Source organism: Pelodiscus sinensis, chromosome 33 (genome assembly GCF_049634645.1).
Source record: "Pelodiscus sinensis isolate JC-2024 chromosome 33, ASM4963464v1, whole genome shotgun sequence".
Taxonomy (NCBI): domain Eukaryota; kingdom Metazoa; phylum Chordata; order Testudines; family Trionychidae; genus Pelodiscus; species Pelodiscus sinensis.
This window is the reverse complement of record NC_134743.1, coordinates 6,778,618-6,799,499: the sequence shown is the minus strand read 5'-3', so window position 1 is coordinate 6,799,499 and position 20,882 is coordinate 6,778,618. Positions and strand designations below refer to the sequence as shown.

Here is a 20,882-nt window from a genome sequence, read left to right as displayed (position 1 = left end):
TGGGGGGCTGGGATTAGAGGAGAGGTCTGGTGCCCAGCGGGGGGCTGGGATTAGGGGAGCGGTCTGGTGCCCAGCGGGGGGGCTGGGATTAGGGGAGCGGTCTGGTGCCCAGCTGGGGGGCTGGGATTAGAGGAGCGGTCTGGTGCCCAGCTGGGGGGCTGGGATTAGAGGAGCGGTCTGGTGCCCAGCTGGGGGGCTGGGATTAGGGGAGCGGTCTGGTACCCAGCTGGGGGGCTGGGATTAGAGGAGCGGTCTGGTGCCCAGCTGGGGGGCTGGGATTAGAGGAGCGGTCTGGTGCCCAGCTGGGGGGCTGGGATTAGAGGAGCGGTCTGGTGCCCAGCTGGGGGGCTGGGATTAGAGGAGCGGTCTGGTGCCCAGCTGGGGGGCTGGGATTAGAGGAGCGGTCTGGTGCCCAGCTGGGGGGCTGGGATTAGGGGAGGGGCGGGCTGGCATTATGGGCCGCCCAGCTAGCCAGCAGGCAGGTTGCTTGTTGGCCCTTGTTCTTGCCCAGGTCTCTGCGCAGCTGGAAGGGGGCAGGATAGAAGGGGGCAGGGGCTGGAGTTCAGGGATTCCCTTCACACCCTCTGCTGGTGTCTGGCTCCTTCCCAGAGCCAGTTGCAGCCCTGGCCCCTCTGGCCCCCTCCTCCCTTTACTGTGACCGTTCCTTTTGCTGCAGGTGCCCAGGACGGAGCCGCCGTCGCCAGCCCAGGTACCCGCACCCAGCACTAGGGCTGTTCTCAGCCCCCGAGCTCCCTGAGGGTCTGTCCTGGCCTGGGGAGGGCTAATCCCTGCCGATGACCCAGGATGGGGGAGGAAACAGGTGCAAAGTCCCTGCACAACACGGCCACTGCCAGAGCCAGGGACAGAACCCAGGCATCCTGGCAGCCACCCCCCACTCTAACCACTAGGTCTCACTCCCCTCCCAGAGCTGGGGATGAAACCTGGTTCCCAGCCCTCCTGCGCTAACTGCTAGGCCCCATGGCCCTCTCTGCAGTGGGAGGCTAACCCCCCATCCCATTGCGTGTGCTGGTGTTGCCCTCTAGTGGTGAGCCCAGCTGGCTCAGGCCAAGCCTCTGAGGGTATGTCTACACTACCCTCCTAGTTCGATTTGAATTTCCCGGGCTTCATTTGCATAAGCGGGGAGCCGCCATTTTTAAAACCCCGCTGGTTCGAACCCTGTGCAGCGCGGCTACACGGGGCACGAACTAGGTACTTGGAACTAGGCTTCCTAGTTCAAACTACCGTTACTCCTCATCCCTCTGCAGCCACGGTGCAATGCCCGGAGCCCAGGGATAATGGGGACAGACAGAAGGGCGGGGGCTCAGGGTGCATATCGGAGCCCTCTGGGCGCTGGCCAGCCCCTGCCTAGATGGAGGTCGTCTGGCAGCGGGTGCCAGCACAGCCGCAGCGTGGTGGGGGCAGGGGGGGCCTGCGCGGTTCCTAGTGACGTTCTCCCTCTTTCTTCCAGTTGTGTCGTCCTGGCGAAGACCCAGGTAGGTGGGCCCCGGGGAGGAGTCCCCCTGGCACGGTGCCCCTGGGCTTCCCTTGCAGCAGGGATCAGGGCGGGGGGATTTTGGGGGCACAACCGAACTGCGCGGGAGGGTTCCGATGTCCCTGACAGCTGGGTCCCCTCTGCAGCCTGCTCCCCCGTCCCACGGCCCTCTGATCCCCTGGCCGAGCTTGGGTGCGGGCTGGGCCATGCTGCGGGGGTGCAGTGGGTGGCAGGGCCGGGGGGTCGGGGGTGGCATGCGCTGAGCCGGCTGTGTTTGTCCTGCACAGGCAGCCGGGCACGGGAGGCCCTGGCCATGACGCTGCGGCTGGTGTTGGCGATCGTCACGGGGGCCCTGGCAGTGGCGGGCACACCGAGGGGCAGCTGCACTGTGAGGGCCTGCCAGGCTCCCCCATGCCGCTGGGGGGGGGGGCAACACGAGCTGGGTCCTTTTCATCTGGCAGCTCTCACTGTCCCCGCCTGATGGAGACGGGGCCCCCTCCCTCACTGTGACCGTCCACCCCCACCCCGTCTGGGGGTCCCTGCAGTGCACCTCCATAGGCTGACGGGGGCACCGTATCCATGTGCAGCGCTGGGCCTGCCGCTGCAAGGGCCGGGGAGCGCTGGTGGGGGAAGGACCCCCCAGTGGAGCTATAGGTGGGGGAGTCTGGGGGCTCCCCGGACTGGGGCTCCCCAGGGATGGAGAGGTTAGGGGTGTCTGGCTGGAGGGGGAAGAGGGTGGGAAACTGTGGGACCTGCCCATGTGATTCAATCTAACCCCCCATCTCTCTCTCAGATGCTGACATTGGCCAGTTCTGCACCTCCAAGGTAGGTGCTGCACCCCGGCCCTGGCTGCAGTGGGGGGTTCAGGCCTGGATGACCAGGGGAAGGGGGAGCAGTGAGGCAGGGGCCCTGGGTTTCCCCTACTAAAGCCAGAACTGACCCTGTCCCGGCACCCAGGGTGAGGCTGAGCACCGGGTGGACCCTGCTGCCATGGGGCTAAGCACCCGGGGGCCTTGCCTCCATGGGGCTGAGCAGCTAGGGGACATGCTGCCGTGGGGCTGAGCACCTGGGGGACCCTGCTGCCATGGGGCTAAGCACCCGGGGGCCTTGCCTCCATGGGGCTGAGCACCTAGGGGACATGCTGCCGTGGGGCTGAGCACCTGGGGGACCCTGCTGCCGTGGGGCTGAGCACCTGGGGGCCTTGCCTCCATGGGGCTGAGCACCTAGGGGACATGCTGCCGTGGGGCTGAGCACCTAGGGGACATGCTGCCGTGGGGCTGAGCACCTGGGGGACATGCTGCCGTGGGGCTGAGCACCTGGGGGACCCTGCTGCCGTGGGGCTGAGCACCTGGGGGACATGCTGCCGTGGGGCTGAGCACCTAGGGAACCCTGCTGCCATGGGGCTGAGCACCTGGGGGACATGCTGCCGTGAGGCTGAGCACCTGGGGGACATGCTGCCGTGGGGCTGAGCACCTAGGGGACATGCTGCCGTGGGGCTGAGCACCTAGGGGACATGCTGCCGTGGGGCTGAGCACCTAGGGGACCCTGCTGCCGTGGGGCTGAGCACCTGGGGGACCCTGCTGCCGTGGGGCTGAGTATGTGGGGCAGCCCACCTGCAGGGACTCTGCGATGGGAGTTGCTAACCCCGGTTGGGGGGCTGGGGGGGGGGGGCGCAGCAGCTCCCAGGCAGAGGGATGGGCCTGGCCATGGGCAGTGCAGCCTGAACTGACCCCTCCTGCCTCTCTTCCAGACACTGCCCCCCGTGCACTATGACATGGTGACCTACGAGCACTGAGGTGATCCTGTGCTGCTGCCTCCTGCCCCAGGAGCCTGGTGAGTGGGGCTCAGTGCTGGGGGTGGGGGGGGGGGCACCCGCCCAGCAGGGGCCAGCAGGGGGCGCTGGGGGGATAATGGGGGAGGGGCTTGCACAGTTGCACACACCCAGGATGGCTGTGGGGCACATCGGGGGCTCTGGGGATAATGGGGCAGGTGCTGGGGCAGTGGGATCGGAGGTGGCAGGACAGGGGGCTGGGTGCCCCTAGCGGGGATAAGGGGGGGAGTAGGGCTGGGGGTTGCACTGTGCATAGCTGAGCCCCCTCCCATTTTCTCTCCCCAGGACGTGGAGGGGACGTCCCTCGCCCGGCTGGCTGAGGGGCACCAGGACTCCTGGGCGCAGGGAGGGCGCTGGCTGGGTGCTGGGGCTGCGCTGGAGCCTGGGAGCGGGCTAGAGCCACCAGAGCCCTCTGCCCCCCGCCCCCGATCTCCAGTGAGGCTTGTCCCGGCATGACCCCCATGCCTGCAGCTGGGCCCTGGACACTGCTCGGCCCACACGGGAGAGGAGGAGGCACCTGCTCTGCCCTTGGATCTGTGGGCACAGGCAGGCTGTGAACCAGTGGTGCCAGCAACCTCCCCCAAGCGCGCTGGTACCAGCCCCTCAGCAGCCTGCGAGCCGGGGCCCTGCCCAGCCCCACAACGATGGCCAGGGCCGCTGGGGCTAATGCAACGAGACGCGCCCAGCTGCAATGGCCGAACCCCCCGGGCTCCGGCAGCCGTGTCCCTGCGTCCCTCTGTCCGTCTGTCGGGCGCTGGGGCTGGGCTCGCCAGGCAGGTGGCAGCTGGTTTCTCTCCATAACTCTGCCATCGAGAAAGGGCCCTAAGCCCGGGGTGCAGCCGGGGGATCCCAGGCTCAGTTCCAGCAGCCTTGGTCACAGCAGCCAGGAGGCGGCATGAGGAGCATGACTGGGACGGGGGGGGGAGGGAGTGTGAAAGAGGCTCACGGTGCTGGACTCCACCAGAGTCCTCCACTGAGAGGGGGACACTGCACAGCATCAGCCTTCTACCCCACCCACTGCAGCACAGCGCCCCCTGCTGAGCCCCGTCCCGCCCACTGCAGCACAGCGCCCCCTGCTGAGCCCCGTCCCGCCCACTGCAGCACAGCGCCCCCTGCTGAGCCCCGTCCTGCCCACTGCAGAACAGCGCCCCCTGCTGAGCCCCGTCCCGCCCACTGCAGCACAGCGCCCCCAGCTGAGCCCTGTCCCGCCCACTGCAGCCCCGTCCCACCCACTGCAGCACAGCGCCCCCTGCTGAGCCCCGTCCCGCCCACTGCAGCAGAGCGCCCCCTGCTGAGCCCCGTCCCGCGCACTGCAGCACAGCACCCCCTGCTGAGCCCCGTCCCGCCCACTGCAGCACAGCACCCCCTGCTGAGCCCCATCCCGCCCACTGCAGCACAGCGCCCCCTGCTGAGCCCTCTCCAACCCACTGCAGCACAGCGCCCCCTGCTGAGATCCATCCCGCCCACTGCAGTACAGCACCCCCTGCTGAGCACTGTCCTGCCTACTGCAGCACAGCACCCCTTGCTGAGCCCCGTCCCACCCCTTGCTGAGCCCCGTCCCACCCACTGCAGCCCCGTCCCACCCACTGCAGCCCCGTCCCACCCACTGCAGTACAGCGCCCCCTGCTCAGCCCCACTTCCCCATGCCCTGCCTCCACTCACTGCCCTCTAGGAAGTGACTGCGTCTGAGCCGACAGGGCAGGTCCTCGGCAGGGAATCGCTCCAGCAACCTGGGAGTGATACAGGCTCCCTCAGGACCCACTTGCCTGGAGGGGCCCAGCCAAGCCGCCCCACGCTCCCTCCCGCAATGGGCTGAGACTGGTCAGACTTCTGCACTGGTCCTTAGTGGCTCAGCTCCAGCGAGACAGGTGGGCCCCACAGGTGGTCAGATGCAGAGACTGCTCCGAGCCGGCATCCCACCAGCAGGCAGAGAGAAGCTGGCGGGCGAGGCTGGGAGACAGAGAGGAGCCCTCAGCTGACCAGCAGGCAGGCTGAGAGTATGTGGTGGGTGGCCGGGGAGAGGAGCCAGTGGGCTGACAGGGCTTCAGGGCACAGTGCAAGCAGAGCAGGACGGAGGCCCTTCTGGGCATGGGCTCAGCTCCACGGTGCCATTGTAAACCTGGCTCTGCCCCCCCACTCTCCTTGCTCCCACGAGGGAATAAATGTGTGAACCCCCCACCCCCCACTCCAGGACAGGCCTAGCCTCATATCTCCTTGATGCCGGGAGAGTCACCACTGGGGGCTCCTCTTCGGCCAGTACGACATTACCTAGCCCAGCTGCAAACCCTCGTGCTGGCCACCCGGAGCCCTGTGAGTGTGTGTGAGCTGGGCACGGCACGGCCAGGGAGCCGCACGCCTGGTGCAGGGCGAGTTGCCAGAGCGCTGCCTGCTCCGGGCTTTGGCACAGGCTCGGGGGGTGAGAGCAAACACCTCTGCACAGCCCCACGCCCTGGCAGCGACACGCCTCAGCTCGGGGGCAACGCTCATCTTAGGCCTTGTCCACAGTGGGGAGCTCTCGGTTCTCGTCACCTAGCTCAGCTGCTCCCTGGGCTGGGGCAAGACAATATCAGCTTGAGGTCTTGGTAGCTGAACCCAGCGTCCCGTCCGTCCCCCCCCCCCCCCCCCCCGCCAGCTCTCGGTTCCAGCGGCGGCTCTCTTGGAACAGACCAGTGGATGATGAAGCGCGTTTACCAACGAAAGCTGCTCCGCAGCCGGCGATCACACAGGCGCCAAACGCCTCCATGGTCCACTGAGAGCCCCAAGGGTGGGCATAGACCCACAGCCCCCAGAGAGCATCAGGGGCTAGCAGGGACTGGGCCACTGGGCCCTCGCTCCGCAAGGAAGCCGTGTTCTCTGGGATTTGCCGAGATAGTGACATGGAAACAGGTCTTGGGTATAAGCTCAGGTGTGATTGTGCTCTAGGTACATGGGGTGCCCCCCAGGGTGAGGCCAGTGCAGTGATGCCCCTGCCCTGGGCAGACAAGGGCTGTGTCGACCCTACACGTGCAGGACTGTGCCGCTGGAGTGTTGTAATACAGACCCTGCAGCAATGGAAGGGGCTTTGCTGTCACCGTAGTTAATCCCCCCTCCAAGCGATGCTATCCAGGTCAATGGGAGAATGTTTCTGTTCACCTTCTGCTGGCTACACCAGGACATAGGTCGGCCTCACCACGTCCCCAGCGCTCTGGATTTTTCACACACACCGATGCAATATAGCTGGGTTGACCGAAGTTTTAGGTGGGCATAGACCCACAGCCTTCAGCTGGAGTCAGGGTGTCCTCACGGCCATCAGCCTGGCTTTAACGGCATCGGCTGGTCCTCGCCCCCTCAGCCAAACCCGGGCACCTGATCCTCGTCCCCTCAGCCAAACCTGGGTGCCTGTCCCGAGTCCACCAGCCCTCCGTGGGTCGTTTCTACTGAGTCCCTGCAAACCTGCTTCAGGAACTGCCCCTCCTGCCCCATGTGTCCCAGAGCCAGCTGTTCCAAGAGGAGTTTGTTTGCTCAGCATGTTCCCAGAACACGGATTTCACAATCCAGTGATATAAATAAGGCCACAGCGCTGGGCACGAGGGTCACTTCCCCTCTGTGGTCTCCATTGCACACGCCCATTGGGGCAGTGCCAGGGGGTGCAGAGGGAGGGGTCTCAGCAATGAGAGGCCTGTCACACACCCTGCCCCCTTGGGTGCCTGCCCCATCTCCCCCACCTCCCAGCCTGTGACCGTCACACCGAGCTCAGCCTGCCTCTCTCGCTAGGGCCATCGCCTGCACTAGTGCCTGGCTACGCTGCCCCGCAACCTCTGCTGTGGGGCATGGGGTTTCCTGGGCACTGCCTGCTCCCAGCTGGACGCCCCCGTGGCAGGAGTTCAGCTGCCTGCTCTGGAGCTGGGTACACAAGGATCCCCATCCTGCTGGCCTGGCTGTGGGGTGAGTGGCCTTTTCCCTTTGCTCTGGCTTTGAGTAGCCCCGTGGGCAACCTGCTCTCCTCCATCCCCACCCATCAGGCACAGCATAGCTGTGTCCTGGGAGCCGGGACTCCTGGGTGCATTGCTGCTGGGGCCAGGAGAGTGGGGGCGATGGTTTGGGGAGGGTCTTACCAGGGTTTATCTAGCTGCATGTACGATTTTACAGCACAATAAGTTTAGCTTTTGTTTAACGTCTGTCAGTGACTCCTGGAGGTGTTTCCCAGCTACCCTGGTGTGACGGCGCGTTGGGGGTTCCCCGTCTCCTGCACCCCGAAATGGCACAAACAGACTGCACCAGCCAGTGGAATTGAGGGTGGTTTATTGCTCCTCCAGCACAGTGCAGCACAGATGTAGTCTGGTCACAGGAACTGGGCTAGGATGCCTCAGGCCCCCTTGAGATGGGGGAGACTGGGCCCCTAAACTCCAGCCCCTTCCCCTAGGCTCTCCTCCATGCCCTCCGACAGCCAGCAACCAACTCACTAACTTCCAGCCCTGCCCCCCAGCCAAGGCAGCATTCCACCTTCCTTTGTTCCTCTCCATGGGGGGTGTCTGGCCACTGGTTTGCATAGTGACTCATCCTGTTTTGCTGGGTCGTGGTCCCCACGACAGCCAGTGGGGGTTCCCCCAGAGCCAGCAGCATAGAAACCAGCCAGGTACCCCCACTACGTCACAGTTCTCCCCCCTCCGAGAGCGAACTGAGCAGGGTCACTCTGCTCGTGACCTAGGGAAGTTCGGGTCCTCTGCGTGGGAACCCGCCCTGGGGACATGGGTGCTCCCCTTGACTCGGGCCGGCCGTGGCGAGGCCCCACATGAATTGGCTTCCCTCTGTCCACTCGCCGCCCCGCTCCAGGGCGACTGGCACAGGCCTGTCCTCGGGGGTCACACCCACCCTTCCACTGGCCTTGATCTCTGGCCAGGGTCTCTCGGGCCGGGGCCATGAGCCCAGCGAGCCTTCTCTGGACAGCCAGGGCGGCTTCCATCCCCGATGCTCCATCCAGGGAGGACTTCCCCTCCCATAACTCTCTCAGCAAGCCCAGAGGGTCTATCTGGGGTAGAGACCCCCAAGCCGCTTTCCTCCTGTCTTGGGCCTTCCCGCCCCTCTGGCAGGAGTCACAGGACCGGCAGTACCGCTGCACGGCTGTAAAGATTCCCGGCCAATAGAAGTGCTGGAGCAGCCTCAGCCGGGTGCTCCGGATCCCCCGGTGGCCCCCAACGGGGGAATCGTGGGCCAAATACAGCAGCTTGAGGCGATACTTTCGGGGGACGACCAGCTGCCGCTCTACCCTCCATGCCCTCGCCTTCCTGGGGGGGAGCCACTCACGGAACAGGAGCCCACGCTCCCGCAGGAATCTCTCCTGGCCACCTCTCCCCCGGGGCTGAGCTGCATGGAGGCCAGCCTGGTCCCTCAGCCTCTGCAAGGAGGGGTCTGCCTGCACCTCAGCCTGGAATTCAGCTGCTGAGGCAGGGATCGGGGCCTGTCCCCCACCTCTGCCTAGGTCCGGAGTCCCAGCCTGGCTGGACCCCGTGTCCACTGGGATGGGACCCTGAGGATGCTGCCAGGAGTCCTTCCCTGGACCCACGTTGTCAGCCCCCCGCTGGCTCTGGCTCCAGGTAGTGACTAGAGCCCGCTGGGATTCATGGGGCCACTCCTCTAGGTCATTCCCCATCAGCACCTCGGTGGGCAAGTGCGGGTGCACCCCCACTTCCTTGAGGCCTTCCTTCGCCCCCCATTTCAGATGCACCCGGGCTACAGGCACCTTAAACGGGGACCCGTCTATGCCCTTCAGGGTCAGCTGCGCGTGGGGTAGTATCCGCTCCGGGGCCACTATGTCGGATCGGGCCAGAGTCACCTCCGCCCCCGTGTCCCAGAAGCCCGTCACCTTCCTACCATCCACCTCCAGGGGTATGAGGCACTCGCTCCGCAGGGGCCGTCCTGCCCCCACCCGGTACACGGAGAAATCCGCCTCCTGAGAATCAGACCTCCCAGGGGAGGTGCACTGAGCATCCTTCCCCTCTCTCTGAGCTGAGGTTTGCCTGCCAGCCCCTGCCTCTGGGGCAGCCTGCCCTTCCTCCCGCCCCAGCCAGTTAACCCTGGAAAGTCCCCGGTCCTGGGACCTGGTGCACTGAGCCCTCTTGTGGCCTTTTTGCCCACAGCGATGGCAAGTTAGGCTTTGGGCTGTCTCTGTCCCGGCCCTGGCTGGTTCTCTGGGGCACAGATGACCTGTTCCTTGGTCTCGCCCCGTAGTTGACTCCCTCCGTCGCTCAGCCGAGATCCGGTCTCTGCGCGGTTCCCTCTCTCTCCGGGACTCCCGTTCACACCCGGACCGGCTCTCCGTGAACTCATCCGCCAGTCTCCCGGCCTCCTGGGGGTTCTCTGGTCTCCGGTCCTTGAGCCACAGCCTCAGTTTGGGTGGGCACGCTTCATAGAACTGCTCCATCATGACCAGCTTGAGCAGCTCCTCTGCGGTCTGGGCTCCGACTCCAGACACCCACTTGCGGCAGTATTGCGCCAGGCGGGAGGCCAGGTCCACATAGGTCTCCCGTGGCCCTTTCTGTACCCCCCGGAACTTCTTCCTGTACATCTCGGGGGTCAGCCCGAACTTGTGCAGCAGGGCCTCCTTGACTCGGTTGTAATCCCCTGGCTGTAGGTCCTCCAGCTGACTGAGCACTCCGGCCGCCTCCTGGCTCAGTGCGGGGATGAGCTCCTGCAGCCAGTCAGCTGGGGGAACCCGTTGCAGTCCACAGGCCCTCTCAAAGGTACTGAGGAACCCGTCTATGTCACCCATGTCCTTCAATTGGGCCACCACGGGCCTCTCCAAGCGTCTGGCAGTCCTGGGACCCTGGGGCCCATCCGCACTTGGCGCAGCCGGTGCCCCGCCGGTTCTCCGCTCTGCCATGGCCAGCTCATGCTGCCGCTGCCTCTCTCGATCTTGGCGCTCCCTCTCTCGATCTTGGCGCTCCTTCTCTCGGTCCTGGCGGTCCTTCTCTCGGTCCTCTACTTCCAATTCCCTGATCCGCAGCTGGATCTCCAGGCGCCGCAGCTCCGCTGGGCTGTCCCCTGCCCTAGATGGGCTACGGCTTGCAGGCCTCCCGGGAGACGCTGTCTCATCTCTCCGTTGGGTTCCAGCGCTCCTCCCCCTCTCTGAGCCTGACACACTCTCAGGGGGGGTCTGGCTGCTTCCCCTGGGGACAAGATCCTGGCCCTGTGGCTGGTCATTATCTTCCAGCTGGGCAATCAGCTGGGCCTTGGTTGCTTTCTGCACAGGCAAGCCCCTCTCTCTGCACAGCCCCACCAGCTCTGCCTTCAAGAGTCGGGCGTAGGCCATCTGCCCGCTGGGCCCCTCGGTGCAGACTCACCAGTCTAGTGCTGCAGCGCCCCACGATTCCCAGGAACCGCTTCGCTCTGTCTCCAGCACGCCTGGCTCCAGGGCTCTTGCTTCTACTGCGCCTTGTCGCTTGCCGCTGGAAGCTCCATCCACGGGGTGCAGTGCATCCCACTTCTGACACCAGTGTGACGGCGCGTTGGGGGTTCCCCGTCTCCTGCACCCCGAAATGGCACAAACAGACTGCACCAGCCAGTGGAATTGAGGGTGGTTTATTGCTCCTCCAGCACAGTGCAGCACAGATGTAGTCTGGTCACAGGAACTGGGCTAGGATGCCTCAGGCCCCCTTGAGATGGGGGAGACTGGGCCCCTAAACTCCAGCCCCTTCCCCTAGGCTCTCCTCCATGCCCTCCGACAGCCAGCAACCAACTCACTAACTTCCAGCCCTGCCCCCCAGCCAAGGCAGCATTCCACCTTCCTTTGTTCCTCTCCATGGGGGGTGTCTGGCCACTGGTTTGCATAGTGACTCATCCTGTTTTGCTGGGTCGTGGTCCCCACGACAGCCAGTGGGGGTTCCCCCAGAGCCAGCAGCATAGAAACCAGCCAGGTACCCCCACTACGTCACACCTGGGCTGGTTTCTTTGGGAACACGGGGCATCGGGCCGGGAGGACACATCATACAATCCCTGTCACACGCTTACCAAGCGCCATCTTCACGCGCGCGAGGCTGTTCTCCCCTCCCCCGTTAGGAGGCTGGTCCCGACCCCCCTTCTCATTTCCAGCCTAACGTGATTCCTGGCTAGTTTATCCCCAGTAGCTCTTGTGCCAACACTGTCCTTTGGCTTCACTGGTTCCTCTCCCTTCCCGGGGTTCCCTGATGGGGTCCTACAGAGCAGTCAGCTCCCCGCTCAGCCTGCGCTGTGCCAGCCAAACCCGCCCTGCTGTGCTTGGTGCTGTGCACCACACGGCCAGGGAGAGCTTTTGCTCTGCTGTGCTCACAACCAGCCATGACACGTGCTGTCCCCAGACACAGCCCTTCTCCGGCTCTGGCCATCACTGGGGGACAAGGACACGTTACCATCCCAAATCGCAGCTCCCTCTCAGCCCCCACTGGCATTTCCAGAGGGCTGGCCAGCCGCTCTGTGGGCCCACACAGACCCGCCGGCCCCGTCGCTGGGGCTGAAAGCAGAGCTCGTCGCTGAGAACGTTTGCAGATGACACAACCGGGGAGTGTAAATACGGAACGGGACAGGTCACGGATTCAGCGCAAGCTGGGCACTTTGTAAACTGGTGCAAGCAAACAATCTGTGTTTTAACAGAGATACGAGCAACTGTGCACAACTAGGAACCAAGCCCACGGGGCTGACGAGCGGCCTGCAGCCCCCTTGGCCTAGGAGTCTCTGGCTCTGAACCTTTCCCTCGGCCCCTGTGCGGGGTGCGCGGGCTGGGCAGGGTCTGCGGAGCCCAGAGACTCTCGCAAGGCTGCAGAAAAGAGGCAGCACAGTGAGAGTGGGGCCCGCGGATGTAGCCAGGAATAGTGGGGGGATGGGCCAGCCTTGGTGAGGGGCGTGGGTCATGGGGTGCTGAGGAGAGCGGGTGAGGGTTGGTGAGGGGGCATATGTCAGTGAATGGGGGCGAGGCAGTGGGGCAGGAGGGCCCGGGCCAGTCAGGAGGTGGGGTGAGGAGAGGTGAGGGGAGGGGTTCAGTGAGGAGGGTGGGGAAAGGGTTCGTGGGGGGTGAGCCAGGATCAGTGAGGCGTGTGTAGCGAGGGTTAGTGAGAGGTGTGAGGTAAAGGTCAGCGATGCGGAGGGGGAGCCAGGGTCAGTGGGGGTGGGCCGAGGGTTGGTGAGGGGCCAGGGTCCCACTGTGATATAGCAACAGGCCCAGCTGGACAGGGCCCTGCAGAGGGAGCGAACCCAACAGCAGAGACGGGGTTGCCAGGGGCTGGAGGATCAGGGCCGTGCTGTGTGGGAGCAGGAGACAGGCAGAGACCCCGCAAGGGGGAGCAAGTGGGCAGCAGGGCGGGCTGAGCTGTCCCAGAAACATCCCCCCACACGCTGCCTTGAGACCCGCCGTGCAGGGAGCTGTGACTGCCCCGGCCTTGGGGGCGTCCAGCAGGCCCTGAGCCAGGCAGATGACTGCAACTGGCTCTGCAGAGGTTTGCCTGGTCCTGTCCTGGGGAAGGGCCCTGTGTTAGCCGTGTACGGCCTGGACAAAGGCAGCCCCACCTCACAGCAGGCCGGAGCTCAGAGGAGGACGGGTTTTTCTTTTCTCGATTTCTTTCCTTTTCCATTGACTCTTGGCTACAGGGGCTGAGCACCCACTGACTGGTGAGTACTCGGCTGGGGCAGTCACCAGGCATTCATCAGCGTGGGCAATCACCAGCATTCACCTTCCAAACCAGGCTCTGTTGGGGGGAAGATGTGAGGCTAGTGCCAAAAGGGAAAAGAGGCGGGAGGCTGCTGAGATAATTGGTATGGAGAGAGCAGGTGAGTGAGGGGAAGGGACACAGGAGATAAGTGAGTGTTACTGAGATCAGCTCTCCACTGTGCCCCCTCCCAACAGAGGTGGGAAAGCATCAAGGGAAGCCATAACCCAGTGGATGAAATATCACCTCAGCACACCCCCTTCTGGGGTGAGCAACCACAGCACCGAATTTCAGCATCCCAGAGAAGAGAGTGTGACTGCTGAAGGTGTGTTGGTTTGTATAGAACCGCAGAGACGCAGGACTGGAAGGGACCTTGGGAGAGCATCTCGTCCAGTTCTCTGCACACATGGCAGGACTAGGTATTATCGAAACCTTTCCTGACAAGCGTTTCTCTAACCCACTCTAAAAAGTCTTCAGTGAGGGAGATTCCTCAACCACGCTAGCTCCCTAGGCAATTTATTCCTGTGTTGAATTGAATTTCATCCTGTTTACTTCAGACCGTTACTCCCGTTAGCCCAGATCATTTTGACTTTTAATCTTGTCCTCCAAAGCACAAAGCACTGCAACATGTACATTCAGAGTCAATCATTCAGTATGTTTCCCATGCAGGTATCAGCTAGAGTGTGACGATTGCTTTAGCATGTTTTAAAATCTTTCAGCTGCTTAGTGCACCCTTAAACTTGCTAACAAATTCTCACCCCTTGCCAGGTTGTTCCAGGCAGAGAGAAATCTGTTGTGTTTGTGTTGGCTTTTTGTGTGTGCTCTTCTTTACATGTCAGATGTGGATAAAAGCACAACCCCAGATAGCCCCGCCCATGTTACTGATTGGAAAGCTGTCCAGTAGCCAGGCAGGAGCGCTGCAGCTCACAGACGCCGACATGTGGACAGCAGCTGGGGAGGGGGTGCTGTGTGGTGAGGGGACAAGGTGATCTGGAAGCCCCTTTGCCATAGTCTACAGTGTTCAGGTTCGGCCTTCGGGATGCAGGAGCAGCTGTGAGGTCCCTCAAGAGGGAGGATAGCTGGTAACAGGGCAGTAGCCCAATCCCAGAGTGTTCTCGGGGCCCCGTAGGCAAGGCCCTGCTGGTGTAGCCTCTCTAGGTAAATTGGGGCAAGAAATCTCCTGGAGTTACTAGTGTCCCTCCGCTTCCCCAGCCTGCTTCTCTGTGTAGCGGATAGTGAGGGGTGGGCTGTTTCCTGTCCCCCCAAGATAACTTAGGGTGGGGTAGGGTCCCATTTTGCAATACCCCGCCCCTACTGCCATTACAGTATGTCAGTGTAGCCCAGGGGTGTCCAGCCTAAACCTGAGAAGGAGCCAGAATGTACCAGCGCCCATTGCCAAAGAGCTACAGTTCTATGTCACCAGCCCTGATCAGCTCCCCAAACAGCTCTCACCACATCCCGCCCACTGGCAGCCCCACCGGTCAGCGCCTCCTTCTCCTTTTCCTCCTGCCCACTGGGATCCGCTCTCGCTCAGTGGGAGACACTGGAGGGGAGAAGCGTGGGTGTGACAGGCTCAGTCGGAAGTGGCAGGATCCTGGGGGGAAAGGGCCTAGGGCAGAGCTGGGGTTGAACAGCGAGCACCCTCCGGCTCAGTGGAAAGTTGGCACCTGTAGCTCCAGCCCTGGATTTGGTACCTATGCAAGGAGCCTCATATTAACTTCTGAAAAGCCGCATGTGGCTCTGGAGGTTTAACTTTTTTATCTTATTTGGCATCTTCGTGTCTGGTCCCTTTCCTTTGGAGAGCAATTCTTTTCCAAAGTTGGACTGGTTGATTTAGTTGGGTCGGTCCTGCTCTGGGCAGGGGGTTAGACTCGATGACTCCTGAGGTCTTGTCCAGCCCTAGGATTCTAGGATTCTGAATTGTCTTCCCATCAGGAGCTGTGCTGGACTGTTTTCAGCAGCTGCTATGGGTGTGGCTCTGTAACTGAGAAGAGCAAGGAATGGATCTTCCTGCTATCGGGTTTTCTTGGCTCCCTATACAGCTCCTTCAGCCTCTCCATTTGCTTGGGGTAATGTGGGGAGCTTGGGATAACAGTTTGTTCGGAATGACAAATGCTGCTGCAGTGAACTGTGGTCCATTGTCTGTCACTGGTTGCTCTGGAATACCAAGTGAGCAAAAATGCACTTCAGTGTCTTGATAACACCGCAATGTGCCTTTCAATTACATTGTCTCTATACACCCGGAAAAATAATCCATGGTGACCAGGTAATGAAGGACTCTGAATTTCCCTAAATCTGCAGCTAGTCTCTTCAAGGTCTCTCTGGTGGGAACGTTTGTGCGCTATATAGTTCAGTATTGTCTCTTATGTTGAGTTGTACTGGATCCCCTTTCAAAAGCCCAGGGTCCTAAGAACATAAGAATGGCCATACTAGAGCAGAGCAATGCTCCTTCTAGCCCTGTATCCATTCTGTTTTCCATTGGAGTCAATGCCAGGTGCTTCAGAGGGAATGAACAGATCAGGCAATCATCAAGTGATCCATCCCCTGTTATCCACTCCCAGCTTCTGGCAAAAAGAGTCTAGGGACACTTCAGAGCATGGTGTTACATCCCTTCCCATCCTAGCTCATAGACCCGTCCTCTATGAATTTCTCTAGTTCTTTTTTGAACCCTGTTATAGTTTTGGTCTTTACAATATCACGTAGCAAGGAGTTCCATAGGCTAAGACTAGAGCTTTGCATTGAGAGTGAATGTGATCAAAGAACCACAGACAACCAGCGACCTTCTGAGCTGCAGTGTGGCAGCCAAGATGGGCCTGGTGAGAAAGGCAGAAGAACTTGCTGGAAGATTTTTTGATATAACACTTATTTCTGTGGTGAACTCGCACAGGCAGGTCAGATAAGTCCAGGGCTAGTTACAGCTGTTTTAGGTGACTTCTACTCTGGGAGGGACTGGAGGGCTACATCTAGGCTGCAGCACTTTTCCGGGATACCGGCGTATCCCGGAAATCAATGCCATGTCCAAGGAGCGTCTGCTTTTTCAGAAAAAAATTCAAAAAAGCAGACGTGCTCTTTTGCCATCCCTGTAAACCTCGTTTTACGCGGAAGAGGGATGTGTCAAAAGAGGACTTTTTTTCCAAAATATGGCACCATGTAGACATGACAAATTTTGGAAAAGCCTCTTTTAACAGTAAAGCGGAAAAAGATACACAATTTGCGTACTGCAAATGGTGTTTCTTTTTCCGATTTATCTTTGCAGTGTAGACCTAGCAAAGTGTAGATTTTAAGTCCCATCTGAAATGCCAGAGACATCAGCTCTGGAGTCAATTTTATAGAGAATTGTCTTGCCATTAGCATTCAGTTTCATTCTCCAGACATGCTCTCTGTGATCACAGGTGACGGATCCCACAAACAATGCCTCTTGGTTGTTTGCGATGAGTCAGATCCCTACCTGCTCTGGTGCTGTACACAGCTGCAAAATGCCCATAATTCATGTAAATATTATACCATGTGCCTCTGGCTGGACAGGCTGAATTTTTCCCTTCTGCATATAGGCTGGGATTTGTCCCTCTTAATCTGAGTGGTCTCTCTCCTGGTCTCAGGGGGGGTCTTACCCCAATACGTTCTAACACACAAGTGTCTGTTTATGGCTTCTGTCATGGTCATGAGGGATGACCAGCAGCCTGGGAACTAAGGAGTTAACTATGTCCCTATACCTAGCCAGGTAGCATTCAGCCAATAGAAATGCAGGTAGGGATTTCAAACTGAGACAAAGGGATTTTGGGGGTTTCCCTCCTTTGTCTCTGGGCCGGTTTGCTCTAGAATACTGAGGGAGACAGAAGACATGTCTCTCTCCAAGAAAAAGACTCTTCAGAATGTGTCAGAAGGGTAAAGTTTAGATAAATCTGGGTATGTCTACGCTACAGCACTATTTCGAATTCACTTATTTCGAATTAGTTAATTCGAATTATGCTCATTCGAAATAACACATCTAGACAAAAAAACTAATTCGAAATAGAATTTTTCTAAATAGCACGTCCACACTGAGTGGACCCTGAATTGAAGGTAAGGCTGGCCGGAACCAGTGCCGGCAGGGCATCAGGGTCGGACTTAGTGTATGGGGCTGTTGCCTCAGGCTAGCCGAGGTCTGTGATTAAAGGGACCTGACTCCCATCCTGGACAGACAGTTCTCAGGTTTCTCCGCTTGCTGGTCCACCTCGCTAAGTGCTCTGCTTGCCCTCACTCGGGACACCACGGCACGCTGCAACATGGAACCAGACCTGCCCCCGGGGACTCTGCTGCGTCTCGTGGACACGTTGCTGGCAGCCTGGCTGCACTGTCTGCAGGCTGCCATCCGGGAGGACCATCGAGGGGATGTCAGGATCCAGGGGGCCCTGCGGAAGCGCTTCCACCCTGAGGAGCGCTAACAGTCTCCCCGGTCTGCCCCACCGGGGGCTTGTGCCCCACTCCTCCCTCTCATCCTTCCACTTACCCTTCCCTAGCCCCCCCTTCCTGATGTCAAATAAAAGACACATATTTTCAAAAATAACAACTCCCTTTATTTAACACAACTGGGGAGGGGAAATGAAACTCTGGGGAGACGGAGGCGGGAGAGGGCAGGAAGAGGGTGGGAGAGGGGAGGGGGAAAACTGGGAGGAGGGAGCTGGAAGGGGGAAGAAGGGGAAGGAGAAGCTCAGGGCTCAGGGGTGGGGGTCTCGCCGGGCCAACCGCCTCCCAGCATGGCGGGGGAGGAGGCCTCGGCGTCCCCGGGGAGATGGGGAGGAGGGTGCAGAGGTTGAGGTGGGGGGGTGGACATTGAGGATGAGGGTGTGGAGGTTGAGGAGGAAGAGGTGGGAGGGGGGCAGGAGTGGGAGGAGGAACCGTAGCGGGGGGGGGGGGCAGCAGGTGCAGGACCGGCGCGGAGCAGCATGCTCTGCAGCAGGGCCTGCAGGTTAGCGTTTATGGCTCGGTCCTCAGCCAGCTGCTCCCGGCGGAGCTGCAGGTCTTCCCGCGTCCAGGCCTCAATGGTGTGGTGCAGGGCTCTCAGGACCCCCAGGTGCTGGTCCCAGTACTCCTGCCAGGTGTGGGAGCGCCCTGCACAAGCAGCTGGTGCAGCTGTAGAGAAAGAAGAGAAGTGGTCAGTTCTCCCTGGGGACGCAGTGGACGATGCCCAGCCCGCCCCTGCGACGGGAGGGCACCCGTGCCCTGCACTGTCAGAACCGATGTGCTTGCACAGAGGCCATGGTCAGGATGTCTGGCTCTCCCCGGGATTGGGAGCTGCCCCAAGACTGCACCCATGCCCCTGTGCCGTGTATAGTGTGGCCGGGGCGGGGGGGGGGAGATGTCCCCTGACTCTGTGTAGAAGGGGCCTGTGAAGGGAGAGCATCCTGCAGGGTCCCGCCCCGGGGTCGGGAACGTGTCAGGTCTCTTCACACACGCATGTGCCTATTGGGCCACGGCCCCTGGGTGGCAGGGCATGTGCTCGCATGTGCACAGGTGGCTGCGTGATCTGTGGGAGGCATGGCCCACGCGCACGGTCCCTGGTCTCCCTCCCGCCTCCCCCCCCGGGCAGGGGACAGTGCTGGCACTTACCTGGTATGGCCTCCCTGGACGACCCTGCCGACTCCAGTGCCGGGACAGCTGGTGGTGGCCCCTCTGCTGTGCCCAGGTCGGGGCCCTCTGGCCCCAGGTCGCTGTCTCCCAGGCTGGCACAGACCGCCCCGCCCCCCAGGAGTCGGTCGAGGGCGGGGAAGTAGGGGCAGGTGGCAGCCCCTGCGGCGCCGCCCCTGGTGGCCCTGGCGTACACCTGCCGCAGCTGTTTGACCTTCACGTGCACCTGCTCCGGGGTGCGCCTGTGGCCTTTCCTGGCCATGGCGGCCGCTATGCGCCTGTAGACGGCCGCGTTCCTCCGCCTAGAGCGGAGACCATGGAGGTTGGGGGGCTGCCCCCAAACCTCAATGAGGTCCATGACCTCCACACTAGTCCAGCAGGGTGCGCGCTGTCTAAGGCCCCTGGCTGGCTCCTGGGCAGGGGAGAGCTGGCTGCTCCAGGCTGCCATTGTGTGGCCACTGGCTGAGGGTCTGCAGCTGCTGGCAGGCCTGGCTCTCGCACGTGCCCAGTGGCAAGTCTACCCCTGTAAGGGCCCCAGGGCTGGGGAGGGGAGAGGAGTTTTCCTGGTTTGGCCCTTTAAGGCGCTCCAGGGCAGTGGTGGATTCTCCGCGTGTCGATGGGTCTAGTGCAGGCCCAGAGGCCTCGCTGGGATGCGCTAGGGCAAAATCCAGGGCCGGGACCGGACAGGAACCCGTGAGAGGCAGCGGGGCGGGTGGGAGGCTCTAACTCTTGCTCCTGGGCCAGGAAGTCCAGTGCTGGGTGACACCAAGGCCACGTCTGCACGGCAGGCATTTTGCACAAGAACAAGGGTCCTGAGCAGCAGCTTGTGGCGCGTCTACACTCTACGTGTGTTCTTGCGCAAGTAAATTTGCAGTAAAGCATCAGAGAACAGGGCTTCTTGCACAAGAGTTATTCCTCTCCCCACGATGACTAAGCCCCCTTTGTGCAAGAGCTGTTGTGCAAGAAGGCAGCGTGGACGGGCACCAGGGGCTTCTTCAGCAAGACACTTTTCTGGCTAAAATGGCCAGCAGAGCTTTCTTGCGCAAGAGAGCGTTCACACTGCCATGGACGCTCTTGTGCAAAAGCCCATGGCAGGGTGGAGGCGCTCTTGCACGAGACCTTTGGCGCAAGAACTCCGGCGTGAAACAGTTCTCGTGCAAGAAGCCTGCAATGTAGGGCAGGGAGCAGCCTATGGGGCTACTGGAGCCGCTGGCTGCAGGGTGCCCAGTGAGGGAGGGGGAGGGACCCCTAGGAATGGCTCCAACTTCCCAATGGCCAGAGGCAGGACATTTGCCTGGCAGGGTGAGGTGGGGGGGCAGTGACCTCACAGGGGCTTTGGGCAGCCCTCAGCACATAAGGCTGTTGGGATTTTGTGGTTCCCAGAGAGTCAGGAGCTGGGCAGAATCAAGGGTCTTCAATTCAATTCAATACTTTATTCAATGTGCACAAAGGGAAAGCCCCTGGCACTAAAATCAGCCAGAGCCCCTCGAGCCGAGAGCCCCTCCCCTTGCTGTTCTATAGCACATGGTTACAGGTTACATAACACAAACTTCTAAACCAATCCGATTCAACCTTTCCATACATGGCTTTGTTTGTCACATGCTTGTGCTTCTCCACTCCACATGTTGAGTTCACCCCCCTCCCCTTGGCCTTTTCCAGGCTGTTGCTAGGGTGGAGCCACAGCATGCGTCTTTCTGCACAGCTCCTTTCCAAAGCACGTTCTGTTTAAAATGAACACATGCAAACCCTTCAAGGCAAAGGGCAGGTGGGGAGGTGGTGACCTCACAGAGGGACCCACATCTCAGGCTGATAAAGGGGGGGGCGGGCCCAGGGGACTTTGGAGACCCCCGGTTGCTTTAGCTCTGGTGCGTCTCCTCCTCACGGTTCCTTCGCGTTCTGTGAGTTCCACATCCCGACACCTTTGTGACGAAGGTAAGAGCCCCCAGGGGTTGGATCCCGCCCGGGGCCGGCTGGGTTCCAGGCAGGCCCAGCCCTCGGTCAAGGGCCAGAAGGTGATTCCTCACCTGGGCTGCGTCCTTAGCGCCACTGGGGCTTTCTCCTGGTTGGTTTCCCTTTTCCTCCATCCCCCCACATTTCTGCTCTGTTCTTGCCTCCTCTGTGACCTTCCCTTGCTGCCTCCCCCAGCTTGGGACCCAACAGACTAGCTGAAGGATGGGGGGTGGTTTGCAGGAGCCGTGGGGTGGGGGATGCAGCCCCCATTGTGGGGACTGGGGAGGTGGGGCTGGAACAAGTCTATGCTGGAACAAGTCTTTGGGGAGAACGCTCCACCCCCCACACC

The 20,882-nt window shown here is 61.2% G+C and overlaps 1 protein-coding gene and 1 long non-coding RNA gene across 2 annotated transcripts; one reads left to right on the top strand and one right to left on the bottom strand.

Annotated features, from left to right (window-relative positions):
- The first annotated feature begins 1,585 nt into the window (after window positions 1-1,585).
- On the top strand, window positions 1,586-4,464 carry LOC142823420 (uncharacterized). Its single transcript, XR_012898632.1, has 4 exons — window positions 1,586-1,880; window positions 2,286-2,317; window positions 3,243-3,325; window positions 3,609-4,464. It is a non-coding gene; the product is annotated as an uncharacterized LOC142823420 (long non-coding RNA).
- Window positions 4,465-17,352: 12,888 nt separating this feature from the next.
- Window positions 17,353-18,944, bottom strand: LOC142823359 (uncharacterized). Its single transcript, XM_075914302.1, has 2 exons — window positions 18,566-18,944; window positions 17,353-18,088 (listed from the first exon to the last, which is right to left on the bottom strand). The coding sequence occupies exons 1-2, from the start codon at window positions 18,939-18,941 to the stop codon at window positions 17,667-17,669; spliced, it is 798 nt and encodes a 265-aa protein (XP_075770417.1). The 5' UTR covers window positions 18,942-18,944; the 3' UTR covers window positions 17,353-17,666.
- Window positions 18,945-20,882: the final 1,938 nt, after the last annotated feature.

Coding starts and splice junctions, on each gene's coding strand:
- LOC142823359 (XM_075914302.1), bottom strand. CDS start 18,941: ATGGACCTCATTGAGGTTTGGGGGCAGCCCCCCAACCTCCATGGTCTC. Junction 18,089..18,565: donor GTCCAGGGAGGCCATACCAG/GTAAGTGCCAGC, acceptor CTTTCTCTACAG/CTGCACCAGCTGCTTGTGCA.